Source organism: Xiphias gladius, chromosome 11 (genome assembly GCF_016859285.1).
Source record: "Xiphias gladius isolate SHS-SW01 ecotype Sanya breed wild chromosome 11, ASM1685928v1, whole genome shotgun sequence".
Classification (NCBI taxonomy): Eukaryota; Metazoa; Chordata; class Actinopteri; order Istiophoriformes; family Xiphiidae; genus Xiphias; species Xiphias gladius.
Window position 1 is genome coordinate 11314794 of NC_053410.1, and position 20045 is coordinate 11334838.

The window sequence follows — 20045 nt, forward strand, 5'->3', positions numbered from 1 at the left end:
AGAGAGTCTTGACGGAGTAACACAAATTTTGAGGATACACATGAAATATATGCACATTGCATTTCATCAAATACAAAAAGAAAACAAATGAAGGCAACAGTTCTTGGCTGAATTATCTGTGCTGCATCACTATATTAAGGGCATGACGATTAATACATACATAATGAAAAGCAATATACAAAATTTCAGAGATAAATACATTATTTATAGTTGATATGTTACAAAATTTCCCTCAGTGAGCGCAAGTGTGTGTTTGAACAGAAATATGACAATGATCTACTATACTCCTACATTCTCAATGGATTTTAATTTTGTTTTTTAAATGTTTTTTTGTTGATCTAAAAGAACATGAAAAAGACAGATGTATAAATATTTAGCACAAGTTTGGCAATATCACAATAGTCTACAATTTTTAACCACATATAAAACACATAAGGGAGTTGGAGCTAGAAGGGGGAGACTGCTCCTTATCAACAAGAAACAGACTTCACAGTAGCCTAGGAATGCATTAATATACAGTGCTAGCAAAAAAGTTGAAAAACATGGCAAAACACACTTGCTTAAAAGGAAGCTCTAGACATGGAAGTACATCATATTCATCAACAGAGCAGTGTTTTGTACACGTCAGTGTGCTTGTTGAATCAAAGAGGATTTTTTTTTTTTTACTTTTGAAGATGATTTCTAGCTACAATAAATTACAAAATTTAAGTTAAAATGCAGGAATGAAACATGATACATCCTTACCCACCCAGCCCCACCCCTGTTACTCGTATTTGTTGTACTTTTATGATCAATTTTCTACATTATATATTTCATATATTTTCCAGTTGAAATTCAAACTGTCTTGGCCCCTGTGTATTTTTCTCACACATAAAAATACAAAAAGTCACATTATAAAGACACACAACTGTTGTGAATCTATTAAAAGAGAGTTGAAACAGAAAAAACAATTTCTGAGGCAAACAAGTTCATTGGCAAATGTACTGTACATCAGTGTTTTTACTTTACAACCAGATGGTGAGTCCACAGAGTCCCTTCCAGTATTGAATGTGTGGTTGATTGGACATATCCGAGGCCGAAGCGCAACCCGACAGGTATAGAAAATAAACCCTTCAACATCCCGTGTCCTCTTCAAGGGCGATAAAATGGGGGGAAAAATAAACAAACAAAAAAATCCCACAGAAAAAAAAATTATTGTTCCTTGTGAATTCCTTTTTTTTCTGTAGGTTGGTGAAAGTCATTTAAAAGAAAAAAAAAAATTAATTTCTTTCTTTTTTTTTTCTTCATCTTTAAAAACAGAACAAGCGGTTGACTATACATTACACCAGCGTTTTGCGGTGTGCTGAGGGGGGGTCCTCTGAAGTGGTAGTGTGTAGACTGGTGCTTGAGATGTTGAAAGTGCATTTACATTGGAGGGACAACCAGGCCAGACATGGCTGGGGAAAGAAGAGAAGAAGAAAAGGGATATTAATTAATTGGGCTAAAACAGGTCTGGATATAAATATGAAAAATTATTAAAATGTTGTAATTTACTGTGTGTGCATGCATGCATGTGCGTGCTGGTGCATATGTGTATGTGTGTGTGCGTGTGCGTGTGCGAGTGTGAGTGTGTGTGTGTGTGCCTGCGCGTGTGCGTGCGTGAGTGAGTCCAGCCATCTGACAGTGCGCGATTGCGTGAATGTATGCCTTAATGTGCCTGTTTGCGAATGTGCCTGTGAGTGTTTGCCGTGTCCGCCAGCCTGCTGCTGCACGTCCTCCTAACAGGGAGAGTTTGAAAACCTCCCTCCTGCTCTGACATTTCAGCCCCCAGCACGCCAGTCTTGCCATGTGTGATATTTCTCCTGGCGTTGGGGTAATGGCAAACAGTGGCCCAGACTCCCAGGAGACGCGGCCGTGGTAACGGCAGAGCAACAACACGGTCACTTCCCACAATGCCACAATGCTACAATACTAGGCACTCCTCAGACTCCCCTCAGATTTCTTCTATCGCCTCCTTTCGTCCCCTCATCGCTTTATCCTCGACTTTCCAACACTGTACAGCGCATTAGTCCCACATTTCCACATTCCCCAAGTCGAACCTCTGCGTCATTATCCAAGAGAGATTAGGCAGGATCAAAGGTAGCTTCCGTTATTTTACCAGGACCATCTGCTTAGGATATCATTAGCAACTGTACCTCACCCTTTGAGTTTATATATTCAGTATTTTCACACGTTTTAACAATTAGGCGACTGGTGAAGTGCTGGGGTGATATATTATTATATTGCTCTGAGTATATTTGTAGAGTCATGGTTGAAATGCTTTTAAGTTTGCCAGCGCAGATGATGGCAAGGCATTGCTCATTAATTTCTGCACAACATGTATTAATAAGTATGAACGTGTAGCAAGATGAACTTTAATTTCCCACTTCATTAAGCCCAATGTTATTAATCTTGGGGCACACACTACGGCTAAGCTTGTTTTCAAAGCAATCATGTTGGTCATGACACATGCACAAAACCTAATAAACATAATTACTAAAACAATTCTGGGGAGGTCTTTTCCTGCGACATCAGAGGAGATCATTTGTATGAACGGGCAACAAGGATGAGTGTTTGCATGTATGTTTGCACAGACGAGAGATGACGCTTGCAGCACTATACTTGCGTGCAAAGACATGCTGTGTGTGTGTGTGTGTGTGTGTGTGTGTGTGTGTGTGTGTGTGTGTGTGTGTGTGTGTGTGTGTGTGTGTGTGTGTGTGTGTGTGTGTTTGAGTGTGAACTGAAAGGTGTAAATTGGCCTGTCAAAATGCATATATTTGTAATGATTAATCCCTCACCAAACCGGACAGAGGCCTGAGCAGCGGTATCTGACCAGTAGTCCGTAGGGAAGGGATGAGGGGGTGAGGGGGGCTCACCTTGCAGTCCGTTGCCGTTGGCGCTGGTGCAGGAGGGGGGTGGGGAAGCCTGGGGTCGGACCACAGGGGCGAAGGCGCTCTTTTGTTTAACTGCAGAGACGATAGGGAAGGAGAAGAAAGAAGGGAGGCTGAGAGTGAGAACATGCTGTGAGTAGTGCTTGAGAGGGAGAGGGCAGTTAAGGTAAGGCTGGGATAGAATTTCTGCCAGAGGGGATACACGATCAGTACTCACAGGCCCCTACCATCAACATCTTGTCCGGCTGAACAAATACAGGTGGCATACGGTGAAATACACATAAAAATTAATATTTTCTTCTATTCCGAGCTACTTGTGTGTTCTCTTAAGTACTCAAACTAAACAAACCTCCGTGAATGAAGAGTAATATATTATCACCATCAATTATGTTATAACCCTGTCAGAAGTGATTCATAGAAGTGAAAACGAATGTGGGAGCTGGAATTAAATCAGCAGCAGCTTAGTGCTACTACAGCATGTGATAGTGGCAAGCTACTCACTTCCATATGGGGAGTTGGCAGAGGATCCGTTGAGGAACCCAGGGGAGCTTGGCACTCCCAGGTTCATACCGGCATTGCCGTAGCCATTCATGCTGTTGCTGACGGTGTTGTAGCTCGACTGCTGCGGGGTGCTGCTGGAGATGTAGCCCCGGGGGGACACACTGCTGGTGTTCCGGCTGTAGCCCACTGAATAACACGGTTTGGAAGATGGGAGGAAGAAATTCATTTATGCCTTTCCTTCTGTACAGTATTTACCAGGGAAATGTTCACTGATTACAGTGAATGATAATGGGAATTTACTGCTGCAATCAAACATTTTTATACCAACACATACAGCAGATGCCAATTTAATAAGAGAAGAGTTTGCCCCTTAAATGGACCCTTTAACTCCCTATATTGTTGGTGAGGATGGGGTCAGTGAACCCGGTGTTCAAAAACAGAATTTCTATCCATTTTTTCATTTTAATGAATGTAAAAAAAAAGTGAAATTTAACTATTTCTCATTTTTCTGCAAACCCCCTGGAATCCCCTCAAGGACTCCTGCAGGGTCCCAGGACCCCACCTTTGAAAACCACTTAGTTACGGAGCCATACCCTAAATCACATACCTTGGTCATTCCCTTGTGACTCAGAGACATTGACTGCTAGCTGGCTGCTGAAGGAGTTGACTCCCATCATGCCGTGGGAGGCTGTGTTTGCGAGAGAGGGGATCTGGTTGTGGTTGCGGGGAACGCTGTACAGGGCCTCAGCGATGTCAGCTGCCCTCTTCAGAATGATCTCCTGAGAAGCAAAGAGAGGCAGAGGTTTTGTTATATATGCTTGGTTTTTTGTGTTTTTTTTTATAGCTGTGCTTTTGCTTTGATGCGTGGTTCATGGCTATATGGTTAACTCACAACGCATGTAGCCTACATTGTTCCATTTTTAGTGGTGAAAATACCCTTTGGTGATACTATCAGCAAATTTTCAATGGTTTCTTATTTAGCGGAGGCATAAGCACGCTGAAGCAGCTGTGTGGATACAGACCTGATTGTTGTGTGGCATTCCATACAGGGCTTCGACGAGATCAGCCGCCCTCTTCAGTAACACCTCCTGATGAGGAAAACAGGAAGAGTAAAATGTTAAGACCCAAACAGATTATGTTAGACACCCCAGTTGTTCTTAAAGTAACTAACAATATCGAAAACAACAGTGCACAGCAGGGTGGTGGAGTGTTTTAAAATGTTTACATATTCAACTGCCTAAATAAAAGCCACCCTGATTTAAGAAGCACGAGTGCCGCATTTATACAGCCCTACCACTTTGCTCCTTCCAACCATGCGGAGCAGTGAATAATGTTCCCTATCTTAATTAAACTGGCATAGTCCTTTAAAAACAACACCTCACCCCTGATTCTGGGCTTCACGTTTGCTCTGGAGTTCAGCGCCGAGTCCCCTCTCTTCAGAACAATAAAGTGAATTAGCTCTGGGTTAATCTAGTTCTGTTGTAATGACATTAAGGAATTTTTCAATTAACCTCTTTGACTGGCTGTTGCAAAGGACTTCACAAATGACTTCCCATCCAGCAAGAGCTGGGTGCTTGTGCCTTGGGGACACGGATGCTCAGGATGTGGTCTTATCCATGTCTGCATGCTTGCCCCCGCTTGACAATGCGGATTAGCTGTGTTGCTTTGGCTCTTAACACTGAAAATGAGTTGGCCCCGGATCCTGTTCCCCCCACTCTGTTTCAGGCTTTCAGCTAGGTTGGGTTTGGCCCGTTTGTGTGTCTTTATCTGCTCTTTGAATTCAGCATTTACAATTAAATCCCTCTCAAGCAACCGGGCTGCTCTCTTTGTTTTCTATAATACAGAAGGCAGTATGCTCTATGAAAACCCTCTTCTCCTTTTAGAGTGCATTTAATCTGACAAAGGCAAGTTACAGACATGGCTGTGCTGTGTTTTTAAAATGCTCGCTTGTTGTCACCTGCTGTAAAGCAGAGATTTGTCGACTGTGCTGTTAGAACCCTGGTTAAAAGCAATGCAAATCTGTCACCAGAAACATCTCAGATGGCGCTTGTTTTCTTCCCACATTCGCTATGTTTTCTTTTGCAGGCCTTGGTAATTTGTCTGAAGTGTTCCATCACTTGGCAATAGCAGTGTGGGATTAAGACGGCAGCTGCCGTAAATGAATGTAAACACAGCCTTCGCGCCTTCAAACAGCGGCCTCCAAGACTTGGCCTGCATTTCCAAGGCACAGCGTATGTAGTGTGTACGGAGTGTGTGTATGGGCCCTTTCATCCTGAGGAGCATATCTACCACAGTCCTTGATTTATCAAGATGAATCACTGTAGAAGCCACTTCCAGCGTATGCCATGCTCTCTTATAGAAACATATCGCTTAATCCACCCCACGTTACCGGATGGGTGGCTCTTAGAATGGGCATTTACCTCTGAAATTGGTGTGTATGCTCAACGTTGCATGCATCTAGTTTGCATACAAATAAAGAATTATGGTTGTCGTGAGGCAGGTAGACTAAATGAGAGGACCAGCTGTCTTGATGTGTTCTCATCAGGCAGAACAGATTTCTCTCTCTCTCTTGCTGAGTGAGATAAAGTGGTTTTCTTTCTTTTTGTCTGCAGTTAATAATTACCAATAATCTATTCTATCATATTTCAAGATCTCCTACATGGCTCTCAATTTTAAACAACAATTAAAGCAATTAAGACTGTCGCGTTCACAAGCCATGTTTCATTCTCTTTAAAACGTCCTCTCCCTCCTTGTCCATATGGTACTTTGCAGCAGTGACATAAGGACAGCTTGGAAAAAGGAGGAGAGAAAACGATATTGCCTCTCATCCTTAATCTGTCGTTTACCGCGTGGTGTCTTAACTAACCAAGCTGACTCGCAAGGCTATGCTTAAGTGGCAACCTAGTCATATCCAAGGATGATGAGAAGTGCTGCACCCAATCAAGGAAGAAGTTTGTTTTCTTCTGACGAGACGCTTTCATGCGTATCAGCTCATGCTGTGAATACGATTAACACGGAATAGTGTTCTGAGGGCATTTCCATGTAAATCTCAATACTACTCCAGCATAAGTGTAATTGGCTTTCTTGTCATGGAGACATATCAGAACACACCATGCTAAATTGAAACAATTAAAGGCCTCAAATGATTTCTGTTGTTCTGTGACAAATGCGTGACAGATTTCTGCTATTGTTTGCCTTGCTTTGCATAAAGGTCTCGTGTTCAACAACTGTTTAAATGGGGCTGCTCAGATGACAGATCACCTAAGATTTAGAAGCTGTTTGACATTATTGCAGAGAAAAAAACGAGCAGAAGCCGTAACAAATGATGTGTTATAAAAAATATCTAACAATAAGACGACGTGGTCTTATGTGGTCTATGTGATTCTGCAAGCACTAGATTAACATGGATGTTGTATTTATATTATCTCAGTTAATAAAAGAGGGCCTAGGTTATGTAGCTTGGAGTGCTAATGCCATTATAAAACTGTAAGGCAATTACTCTGTTAGCTCTAGCCTGAGGTAATGAATGCATTTAGAAGCATAGGGCCATTAGATGAAGGTACTTCAAAGAGCACAGGAAGAGAGATTCATTTAAATACATGGGTAATTGCTTGACATGAACACATTTGTAATATTTTCTCCTTGTGGATTACACAAAGAAATGGAAAAGAATGGGCTTATGCTCATTTTGGGAGGAAAGAAAAGAATCCAAAGCAATCAGCTTAATAATAAAACAATATTGAGTTTCCACTTTTAATTTCATAATGAATCTAATTTGTTACAGAAGAGAGAAATTGAGTGTGATATAATGTGATATCCAGTCTATTTGTCCATTACTGCCAGAGGGCACAAAATGGTATTATAAATTGTCTTTTTTATATTATGAATAGAAAATTGTTTTATAACAAGATCTTAAAAAGGAGGGTGAATTCCAAAGTCTCTCTTCACTTAACGCAATGCCCGCAAACCAATCTCCTTTCTCATCACTTGACTGCTCACACTTATTACTTTCATATTCACCCTGGACTTTGCATTGAATTTTTATAACTCCACTCCTCCCACAGGGTCAGACTGTCATCTACGATGTTGTCTTAGAATTACGAGGTAAACTTCAATCAGAGGCAGCTTCCCCCCTTTTTTTCTCTGTGTAGCAACAATATTAGCGTGCATCCCTTGCTATCCATGAGCACTCCCATATTGGCTTTCTGTCTCCTTACAATTACCACGTGTCTTACTGGTCCCAGGGAGAAGGCTGGTGGAAATCAATAGCGCAGTAATATTATCAACTGGAGGGTGAAGTCATGGGAAGGGGGGTAGAGGCGGTGAGTGGGCTTGGTGTCGATTTGCCTTTCCGCTAATGCACACCGTGCGTCCTCCAGCTTTATCTTCTTTTTATAGAGTCTCCCTACCTCACCTGCACCCTGTAATGGCTGTTCTCTATATGCTGTTTCTGTTCTCATTCCAAATGTACATGCCAGCCTCAGCAAGCCGCGGGCTTTTTTATTGGGAATGTGCTTTTGACCCCAAGAGCTGACCCTCAGATGGCAAGCTTAACAATGACGAATCACTTGGTGGGATCATTTACATGCCCCCTGAACCCCATATTTGGGTCCATTAGAGAGCAAATCAAATATTTATGTTGTTTATTGGAAGTGCAGGGTTTCATCTCACTCTGTGATTGTTTCATGCAAAGGCTGGGAGACCGTGCTATATTAAGTATACGCACACCCAGGAAACTAATCTTGGGTTCAGTGTCAAAATCTGTCTCACAGCCAACAATGCTTTGTATCCAAGGAAAGAAAGAGGGTTTCTCTGTAATAAAGCTGTGTTTAACATCGTTGCTTTGTTCAAAACATGCGGATTTTGCAAAGACACCATGACTTTATAACATCGAAACAGTGTACCTAGATTGACCAGTGATGCCCACAGAGACAGAGAGAGCCATGTGGATATTAAAGGTAAGTGTACTTTACCTTTTGGTCTACGTTTACAGTTGAAATTAGAGTAACATTTCATGTCTGGGTGTTGTTTCCTGTCTCCACAGGGACTGAGTCTAATTGAAACACTTCATATACTCAACCACGGACTAGCTGTGATGTTCCATTTCGCTACATTGCCTTGGTCAAACTTCTATAGCTACCACACAGTCTGTTCTTTATTAAATTGTCCGTTGGACGTTAATGATATTGCTGTGTTGCATGCTGGGATTTAATAGATAAGGTCTTTAAAGGTTTTACAGTATTATTAAAACTCTGAGGTGGCCACCACTTTACTACATGCCGAGGGGTTTTGAATGTACTAATCAGTCATATTATTACACTTGACACATCTGGAACGTCAGTCACCAAAATGGTTACTGGCAGGGTAGCAATTAGTGAAAACACACAGATAGATTTTATCAATAGGAAATGGAAAGAGTAAGAGAATCAAAGGGATGAAAAGAATAGAAGAATCAAAGAGTTTCTAGAAGGGAGGGAAATAAAAAAAAAAAAAAACCTGTGCACCTTAATTTTCATGCTCAAGTCTTTCAATATGGCAGCCTATTTGTGTGCCACACCAGTGTGTCTAAAACTGATGAGGCTTTCAACTCCTTCACCTAGGTTCAAAAGAAAACAATAAGAAAGCCAAAGCATAATAACATGCAGTCTTTGTCTATTAGCTGCAGTAAGACTAGGGGGTTTACGGCACAGGGTTCTGTAAACAAAAGATTAAACCAAATCGAGCTGCAGAAAATGAAAGGAAAACATGAGTGGGGTAATGAGGGTGCAGACGTCGTTTCTGACCAGATTACCATCTCCACAGACTACTGGAGAGGAAAACGCCTGATTGAGCTATTTTACCACACAGAGAGTTTACGCCTCTCTCCACACACAAAACCAATACCATTACCACGCTGGTTAGTGGATAAGCCACATATGTGAAGCAAAGCGGTTACTGTTTGGGGTCACAGTGCTCTGCAGTGATGGTAATATTATTCTGTTTATTCGTCACATTCAAAGTATTGAGGGCTTCTAACCTAGACAGCTCTGTTTCTTTGCTGTTCGGTGTTTTTGTTTACGCTACAGAGGCACTGTACCGACCTTTGGTAACCTCTCAGGATCGCCGGGGTGTCTGGGGATGACCTTCTGCAGCCTCTGGAAACCATAGTCGATGGTTGGCTCATTCAGGGCTGGAGGAAAGAAAAGGAAGATGAAAATTACAACCATTTCAGGGCCAATTTTGCCAGAGACAGGAAGAAACTAATTGAGAAATCTGTTAGAGTTTACAGTACAAAAGTCATTTTAGAATGCCTAATTTCAAAGAAACCTCGGGGGTGAGACAATGTTTTATGAAACATCAGCGGCTCCAGGGGGTAAGGGATGGAAAATGACATGGGGTCCTCTGACACTTTAGTCAAGTGTTATTCCATTAACAGCCATGATGCCCTACATCAGTCTGAGAATCCTTCGGTGGGACCCTCCCCCTTTTTATCTGCTTGAGAATATTGACTACAGCTGACTACATAGCAGGGGTCTTTTAATCTAACAGAGCTTTAATAATCTGTGAAAGGCTGTCCACACATTGATCTAGTGTAGGTTGCTGTCATTTCAACCTTCTGCACCAACTGTACTGCAACACTGGGCCCGTGAAATACGGCAGCAGATCCCATGCAGCCATTAATCTCTCCCACCCCTCAAATAGTAATCTGGGGCATGAGGCATATTGGGCGATGAATCAGAGGCACAAAGTAAATGAATCATAACCCAGACTTTGGTGAGAGCAGGGCGTTTTATGTCTGACAGTCCTAATGGGTAATTGAAGGTTTCCTTACAGCTCCGCCTGATTCTAAACAATCATGTGTACACTCATAGGCAGGACAAGGCGAGGGAGGGAGAGCAGAGGAGAGAAGGAGGGGAGGAAAGGAGGAGAGCAGTGTAACGGGGGAAGGAACGACTTAATAGAGAACATCACTTCTCAATGTAGATATCATTTTCAGGAGAGTAACTCCGCCGAGCAAGGCGCTTCATAAATCAATGGCTTTCTATGGAGACTAATAAGAGCTGCCTGCCTCTATTCATTGTTCAGCCTGTAATTTGGCCCATCACTCATTACTCAGCATGTAATTTCAGCATTAACACCACACAGCTCGCTGAACCTGCTGAACACCAGAGAATGTGAAAGCAAACGAAGCCCCCCCACACACACACACACACACACACAGGCAGGCAGGAACGGCCACTGAAGCACAAGCCAGGCAGTCACGGCAGGAAAATGAACATTTATGTTTCTCACTCTTTCTTTTGTTCCCTCTCCTCGAAATACACATGCAAGCATGCTCACACAAAGCCTACACGCGGGCGCACACACACACACACACATACACTCTACCTACTCACGCATACAGTATATACAATAGTCATGTAGTCACACACAAACATACATACAGTATGTACAATTGAACACATGCACCACTTCTGCCAAAACCTGAATACAGTAATTGCCAGCTCAACCGTGATCAAATGGAGCAATTATGTGTTCAAGCATGGACAATGGAGGGCGCTAATCGATAGCAAGGATCTACCTTGCAAATACAGTGGTATTCAGTCCTGTTGCTCAGGCATACCTGAATAAACCCCACGCCATGACAACATACACTGCTGGAAATCTGATTTGACATGTCATCATGCGTCCCGAAACGATAAAGGTCTGCTTCTGGATGTGGGGGAATGCCATCTTCTCCTTAATAAAGGATTGATCTGCCGTATTGATCGTACATGACAAGGCTGTAGCAAGAAATTTCCCCCCTTTCTTTTGTTATTTCCACCCCCTTTCTTATCTATGCACTCTGGCAGTCTCATACATGTGTACATGTGTACACATAGGAGCATGCATACTGGTGTGTGTGTGTGTGTTTGTACGTGTGTGTGTGTGAGTGCACGTGCCCGGCTGAGGGAGTATATGTGCATGTCAGCCCTGCCAGACCCCACTGCTCAGTGTGATGTAAATTGTGTATGTGTAAAAAGCACTCCATAATCAGGCCATCCATCATCAGAGGCTGTCAGTGGGCTCTCTCAGGGTGATACATCACGCTCTCCTGTCCTCTGCCTCAGCTGGGGCCTATACAACCCGCCAGGCATGCTGGGAACACAGCCGGAGAGACCTACAGTACAGGACAGGACCTAAGTTGGGAGAGATGTTCTGTTTGATGTGCCTCTCCAATGATAATGACGCCATACTGTAAATGCAGACCTAAGAACTATGATGAATGTGATTTAGAGGGAAGGGTATCCTGTAGTCTTAAAGACCAGTTTAAACTGAATTTTATCAGTGTTTTTTAAGGTTTATATACAGTATTAAATGCTTACATATGGGGAATTAAATATGTCAAACTAAACATAAATGTTATTTACACTTGTCTTGGTCTGGGTTTAAATCATGGCTCAGTGTTTTGCAGTTGCAGTCCAAGCGTCAGGAATGATCTCCACATGTCGACATGTCGCCATCTCATCTATCATGGAGATGATCTTTGTAACAACCCCAGCGTAATGAAATTGGTGACACAGACCGCCATCTGCTATTGATTTCATGCAAATGCTTTTGACAGCTGATGGAGACTTGCATTAGTGCTAAACGGTGCTGTCAGTTGATGAGTTGACAGTTTTGTAGTCATAGCATGTACACTGGTGAAGACAGACACAGACAATGTCAATAATCCTGTAAGAGCTGCTGATGATATATACTGAGCACTTATATTCAGTCTGGACAATGAATGTGTTTTGTGTGTATTCACTGCATTGCTCTGCACATTTTTTCTTCCAAGCAAAGATTTTCTTTCATCTGCTGAGCTTTTACAAGAATCATTGGGACTCCTCTTACTCTTTCTTACGCCACACACATTGACAGCGCACCCCCCACCCCACCCTTTTACTCCCACCTCCTCACCCCCTGCCTTTTTTAATCCTTGGCACATCATTATGTTCCAACTTCACACCCAGTCATAAACTTTACTCTCTTCTAAAGATATAACAGGCAAATCTTGCCCTGCGATGCCCTTGCATGACTCCGTGCATGCCAAAATTAGTTTGTCCCTCCTCGTCCTTCCAATACAATATGCTGAAAGAGGGGGGATAAGGGTGTGGAAGGAGCGTACCCCCCCCCCCCCGTTACCCCTGCTGTAAGGGTTCTCAGTCACTGCAAGGAAACATGAAACCCTCCACACACATCCCATAAATCCTGCTCTGGGTGGGGAGTCTAGCCAAGGGGAGGAGGGACTAGGAAGGTGGGGGAAACTGGGAGGAGGTATGGGGGGGGGGGTCGCTGGCACGTTCCAGTCACGCCCGCTTCCCGGCCCGCGGCCAATCAATACCACTTTCCTGTTTTAGAGGCGGGTAATTATGAGGTGGAGAGATTGTGTGACCTCTCACCCCTGCTGCATTACTTGCCTGATATTAAGATAAATTGCCTGATTTTGGGTAAACATATGCTGCAATTCAAACTGTCAGCACTGGTTTGCTCAGGGATAATTTGTATTGATCTCCTGGCTTCTTCCCCATTTTGCTTACTGACCTCATGGATAATTAGAGAAAAAGAGACACAGGGAGGTAAGGCAGGGCTTGCATTTGAATACTTTGCAGGAGAGATGAAGAGCACATGAGAAAGGGGAGGGGCGGGGGGCATTATGGACTAATAGAATTTTCATTTTCTCTCATCTTGTGTTCAGATTTAGACAGGTTACATATTTTGTTCAATTACATCGCTTATATCTTTTTCCCTGCTTGTGTTAAATTTACAGAGATATAATTGTTCATAGATTGGTTTCCATGGTTTAATTTCAGAGATTATTAGAATTTAACAAAAGCAAAGACAACACAAAGTGACAGCAAATATGTTTCAAATTTAACAGCAAAAGAATTATTTCCACATAAGAGTAAAATCAACACGGTAAGTGACAAAAGAGCAGACCTGCTGAAGAGTCATGAAGGTATAAAAGAAAACATTTCTGAATATTTCAGTAAATTTCTCACTCTGAAGAGTGAATGATCATGTTTCAGATTATGAAAAAATGGAATGCATGACTCGGTGTGCAGCTGTGACCATATCATTTCCAGTTTTGGATATCACACATGCGCACAAGTAATCATGGCAGGGCTTCAGTGGAATTCCTCTGCCTGGAATGTGCACTTCCCAATCTTATTTTGATCTGACACCTTAATCTGCCTGTCCTTTCATGCCACTAACACATTTTCACTGAGAGCCCCTTTAGCCGCCTCAGTCCAGCCACTTTACTTAAAATGTAGAGTGGATGGCGTGTACATGGCATCTGACTGTGGTCTGCTGCTCCTTCTCCATGTTCTCTAGAAATAGGACATGAGTAACCGCTCTACAGGAACAGTGTAACATGGCCGACGTTGGCAGCCAGAAGTGCTTACATGGCAATACACCACTGTGTGCCCTCGGTCTATATGGAAGTGGATTGAACACATGTATTGACTTACAGTATTGCGATATAAACATAGGGAAATGTTTGAGCAAAGCAGTAAATTCAAGGGAAATTGTTCCTTGTTAAGTCTATGGGCCTGAATGGAAGCTTGCACAGAGTACTAGCATTCCTGCCAGCCATTACAGCTTATTACGATAACTCTATCTTTCCAGGAGATAAAAACCTAGCCTTGTTGCCATTTGCCAGCTATTACTTTCGCTAATTATACTTAACTGCTTCGAGCTTATCTCCACTCCTCCTACACCATTGAGCAGTTATTTTTTTCTTTCCCCTTAACACAAATTAGAGGTGGAGTGGGAGTTGGAAAGGGGGAGACAGATAAACAGCACAGGCAGAAGTTCATTCAAGTGTTATTGCATTTGTGACTTGTCAAACAGTCTAACTGAAGCCTTCTAGGCACCTGCAGTCTGTTAGATGGATGCAGTTCAGAACAGCATCAACACACAATGACCTCGTCTGGCTGATGCTCAGTAGAGTCTACTGGAGACAAAGAAAGAGTGAATATCTTCTCAGTGCTACTGTAAGAAGTTAAAATTGAATAATGCGCATTCAAAAAGGTCAGATGCTCAGAAGTCATGCTGCTGCTGCACAGGATAGATATGTTCCAGTGTTGAGAGAATCGAAAACACACATGCAGATGTAGAGACCACCTTAAAAAAACCAAACCAAGCCAAATTGGAATTTTCACAGCAAACCCACGCAAAGCAAACCTCATCTGTTTTAACACTAACCATATCATCTCCATCCACTGCAGCCAGTTATCACTGAGTGATTCCATCTCCAGCAGTCTCAAGATGAACAGGAAATTAAAATTTCAAAGATCTGCAGTTAAGATAAATCAATGGAGACAGATCAATGATCATTGAAATTTCATGAACTTTGAGCCAATACAGATGAAAAAACCTAGACAGTTACAGTCTGCAGCAGATATTGCTCCTGCAACAGATAAAATGTAATTAACACGGTTAAAAGGGAGCAATGTTACAGATTGCAGATCCATAATTTCAGGCTCCCTTCATATCAGTTGTATTATTAGAAAGGGCCAAAGACACCTGTTCAATCCTCTTAGATGACATCTAAAGTATGTGTGCCACTTCTCGAAGGACGTCGGCGGACTTTCACACATTACCAGGCAACAGAAATCAAATGGGTTCCCTTCACAGCTGATTGCAAGCGCAAATTAATATTGTAAAATGAAGATCAATACATGGACGGGGCACAGATCGATGACGGCTAAATTACGGCCGCGTTTTCCCCCTCATTCAAGATGAGTTGTGTTTTCCTCTCAAAGTCAATACCATGCTGCCTCCCTCATTCATTTCTCAATAAACTTGCCGATGAATTTCAATCAAAATGCGGCAGTGTGTGTGTGTTGGGGGGGGATTCTTTTAAAGCCCGTTGGGTGTGGATCATACTGAAAATGGGGCAAGAAGAGGAGGAAGGGAAAGGAGGAGGAGGGGAAAGATCCTCGTCTATCAAGAGCCCCCCTCCCTGCCTCCTCTGTCTATCTTTCCTGTGGCAGAGGTCTGATGCTGTGACTTAGTGAGGACAATCCATTTTAAGAGCCATTACAAAACAGACCTCTAACAATACTGTGGGACAAAAAGTGGGTCCAATTAAAATTAAATCAATGAATACCATGCTTACCGGGAGAAAAAACACACCTGTTCTTTCTTTTTTCGCTTGAAAGGTACCCACAATTCTTTTCACAGAGAGATGCAACGGGATAAAATACATGCTCAACTACAAGTACTTATTTCAATCAATTTCCTGGAGCTGGATCTCTCAGGTCACTTGCTGATAACACGCTGTGGAATAATGCCACAGTGTGCTTCTCAAAGCCTACCTGACAAGCTGCCTGACAGTGGGGGAGTGCGAGCACGTGTCACGTCAGCCCTCTAATTGGACAAAAGGACCTTCCTCCGTGGAATCTTGTCGCGCTCCACACAAGCTCACAAGGCCTTCAAACCAGGCCCATCTAACTTGGCAATGAGTGTCTGCTCCACTCCTGTGGAGCTAGTGCTAAATACCAGAGTTGTAATGAGACAGGCAGGTATGGGGATATGGCTGGTGGATAACATGATTTGACACATGCTAAAACTGTTGTGCCAACTGGTTACAACCCACTTGACTGTGGCGATGGCATTAATAAATGCCTATGTCATCCCTTCTCATTGTAGCACTTCACGCTGCAGGGTGAATTTTTGCTCCATCAAAAAAATATAAATTATAAAATATAAATTAAAATTGATCTTAAATCTGAAATGATATGTGTAGTAGATTTGGGGATTTTATATATGCAATAATTATATACAGTATTTGGCATGTGTTTGCAAGTCCTCCTCTAAAGCTGATCTGTTTACATACTTCCTTGAATGCCTTTGATTATAGCATATCTTTGCTGTAGGCCACACCCCATCACTGACCAGCAAACAGTAGAGTACCACACCCAACCCTGCAGGTCAGGAAATGAAAAGGAAACTCTCCATCTGATCAGCTTCTGAGTCTGGGACTTCAAAGTGACAGCAGGGCGGAGAGGAGACGTAAGGATAGGCCCTATTCACAGGCTGGGCATTGCAGGGCCCTATCTGATGTGCTCCGATAAAGACGTCTGTGTTTGTTTATTTGATTTTTTTTGGGAGAGGAGGGTCCAAAACTGCATAACATTTTGTTCCTCTTTCTAAGAGCGGAACAGGAAGTGAGTTTAATTTTGGATTTGAGAACCAGATATCACTATTTACGTATATCTTTGATTTGCTGTACAAAACGGGTTGCCGGTTTAGTTTTTGTGGACATCAATTTTACATGCATGTAAAGACATAGAAAATAAGATTTTTTTTTACATTCATAACTTAAGAAATTGTAGTTGAAGCTTGAGAATGACCTTACTTCTGCTCTATCAACATCCGCCTTTTCCATCTCTTATAGGACTGACTTTTCTTGATCTCCACCAGTATTGAGTGAAGCACACATGACCCCTTTGTCCTTATGTTGATGAATGACTGCCTCATACCCATTTTGTCAGATTTTGGTGCAGTGGAGTCGATAGCGTCACCTTGACGAGGAAACTTTGTGATCCATCAGCCCTCAAGGCTGTCTGGCCTCAACTAAGACCTGGCAAGAGCAGCTCACTTTATGTGGCATCTGCTCCATCCAAAATCCTTTACCCAGTGTGGTGCGATCTTGTGAGGTCGACCAAATGGCTCTTATTACTGTCGCTTTACAGAGAAAGGGGGAAAAAAAAAAAAAGAAAAAACACTTGACTTGTACTAATAGCTAAGAAGCCATGCTGGTCACCAAAGGTCTGAAGACGAAGCACCCTGTCAGTGCCCAGCTTGGGAAATTAGCAAATAATGTTCCCTTCCCCCTGACAAATGTGTGACAGCTCGCCTTCGCCAATCATTCTCTCCTAACGTTATGATGCATGTCCTGGATCCCCACTGGAGGATACAGGCGAAGTTTACTGACCCTCAATTTACCCATGACAAATGGGGTCTCGGTAAATGTGCGTTTTCTGGGGCGCGGAAGGGGTTCATTTTAAGCAATCCTGGTTATGTGGATGTCACTGATTAGGATAAATAGTGGCTGAGTGTGTTAGGACTGCTTGCAGAACCATATTACCAAGGGCCTGCATCGTTGCCCCTGGAGGAGAGCTGTCGTGGAAACTAGAAAACCAAAAGCTCTTATGCAATTAGGAGCTTAAATTGGATAAATTTTACGGTCAAAGTTTTTATTTATGATTTACTCTTTCATACAGTACTGTAACTATGCAGTAAAAAAGGTTAAGATGCTGCAAATGAGGCTGAAAATGGAGACTTTTCCTTTAAAAAATATCTGATCAAACCAGCATGTACTGTTTGCAGTGTTTAATAAAGCGTAAAGTATAATAGAGTATTGACTCAAGTATAGCTAGGACTTTCTCATTTTGATTTTCTACAACCTTGCTGACAGTTGGTTCTACCAGTCCTGTGCAGACCAATGGATAACCAATACTTGGATTAGACAGAGGACAAGCTAGCAACCTCCTAGGGACAACACTTTGTTAGAAGGAAAAAGGTATAGACTGTAAAACAGCAAAAACAGCCTACATGTCATGCTTTTAAAAATATGGCAATTACAGATATAAGCTCCTTGAAGCAGTCAGTAAAGTACAGCCTACTAAAGTTTTATACAGTATGTCTGTTTGTATCATTAGTGTTTTAAACATTCAATAGTCAATGCCAACAGGATTATTTGACATACACTACAGGGTGCTCTCTTTCTGAGAATGGATTTGTGAGTTTTGGAGCCGTTCCAGGGTACTAACCCGAATGAGGACGTGTCCCTCTGCTGTTCGAATTGACTGCAGTCTCCTCTGTGTTGACTCTTGGTAATTTGTGATAATTTCTTAAATTGAGCGAGTTAAATCTCCACAATTAGGGTGGTGGTGCAAGAAGAGTCAACATTAAAGAAAAAAGTCTAAAAAGGCCCTCCTCTCAAGCCGCACTCTCAAGTCACGCTTGAAGCCATACGCTTTGATAACTAGACCTTTGATATGCACATGTTGCTCTTCAATATGACACCGGAACATTCTGTGCCTTTTAGACAGCACTGTGTCACTGCATGCCCTTTTCAGCCCATGTAATTTGCTATTGTAACTCCATTTCATTTCAAATCTATTTGCTTGTGTAGTGCCATTTGTTCAAGTGCTGTATCACAGAAAGAAATGCTATGGTTTGAAATGAGCTGTTTCACTCTTAAATACACGATCCACTCTCCTGCACTCAATGCTTCAGCCCATTCCCTTTTTAATGTCTGAGAGAAGTAGCTAACATCCTTTCACCTAGCAATTACTGTACATACGGAATCAGTGATAGCTAATTCCAGCGTTATGCATTCTGCTCTCTTTAGCGGTTTCATTCTCTCAAGCGTCAACCCTTGTACAATCAGGGTGAGCCTCACAGGGAATAGCAGAGCAGAGGAGCTGGACCTGTCTATTGGTGACTTTCTCTTTTAATTCACCGCACTAATCAATTGTACCACCATTGCCTCCAGGGGTAATTGTATCTTTATACTAACTGGAAGTGAGTAGAAACCCAGGGAAGACAGAGAGGAAGGAGGGGGGGGGGATCAACAAAGATAGAGAGAAGGGGACACGTTTCCCCAGTAAAACCTGATGGTAATCATCCCAATCCGCTTAGCCTCTGTGACTAATGGGGTCTGTTCTTAAGGGACCTGGCACTTTCACCAGGGTGCTATAGAAGCCATTAATGTCTTAACTTATACACCTTCTCAGGGCTGTGCAGTAACACATGTACACACAGACACACGCAAGCGCACACACACACTTTCTTCCTCTCTCTTGCTCACACAAACAGACACACATACACTTACGCAGCCACACTACACTCCTGTTTCATTATCCCGGTGCCTTGTTGGCCTCTGCTCCGCTCCTGCTAGGGAGGTTAAATGCAGGAGAGCTGGGCCAGACTGCACGGTTGGAGGAGAAGGGGACGGATGGCTGGGGGGGGGTAGTGGTGGAGGTTTGGGGAACAAGAGAGGGGGGACTTGATGAGAAACAGCTGCCCCAGGATGGAGGGGTCTGGATGGGGGTTTGGGGTGGGGGTGTGGGGGTTGGGGGGTCCAGACCTCACTTTGCAATTCTGCTGTGCTCAAGGCCAGGGCTGTGCTGGAGGCCTGAGGGTGCTGGGGGAAGTGAGAGTGCTTTGACGCGCCCCCGTTTCATTCTGCCCATCAGAGTTGGACTAGACAGAGGCTTCCAGGTCAGACAGGCTCTGACCCCCACAACCTCTGTCTCCTCACCAATGATGACAGATAAGACCACCACTTCCTTCTGCTAGCCAAGATAATCAGATCCCTTACTTGTAGTGTGACACACACACCCTTTCTCTCCGACATACACATCTTTGTCGTCTCTTTGCAAACTTTCTCCCCTCTGAATTCATAGAATAACTTCAGACACACTCATGTACTTAACCTAGATATTGCTTTTCTAATCTGATTCATAAAAAAATGACACTACATTTTGCGTCACAAAATCAGCAAATTAGCAGGAAGCATATCTGTCTCCACAACACGTTAGATTAAGAAAATTTGCAGAATTAGTTATCCTGACATCTTGAGCGTAACAGAGATTGGCAGCACCCTTGTATGAT

General features: G+C 42.8%; 1 protein-coding gene across 6 annotated transcripts in view; it reads right to left on the reverse strand.

Annotated features, from left to right (window-relative positions):
* Nucleotides 1-1241: 1241 nt before the first annotated feature.
* The window catches only part of LOC120796873 (transcription factor COE3), a 66337-nt gene continuing 47533 nt past the window's right edge, over nt 1242-20045 (reverse strand). For 3 of the 6 annotated variants that reach the window (XM_040140018.1, XM_040140017.1, XM_040140016.1), the window contains exons 11-16: nt 9491-9579; nt 4433-4498; nt 4018-4189; nt 3411-3596; nt 2895-2984; nt 1242-1436 (exon numbers count right to left, since the gene is read on the reverse strand). In XM_040140018.1, coding sequence (XP_039995952.1) covers nt 1405-1436; nt 2895-2984; nt 3411-3596; nt 4018-4189; nt 4433-4498; nt 9491-9579 — 635 coding nt within the window. In that variant the 3' untranslated portion in view covers nt 1242-1404. Of the gene's footprint in view, nt 1437-2816; nt 2985-3410; nt 3597-4017; nt 4190-4432; nt 4499-9490; nt 9580-20045 lie in introns of all 6 variants that reach the window. The other 3 variants (XM_040140015.1, XM_040140013.1, XM_040140012.1) reach the window with 1 other exon arrangement.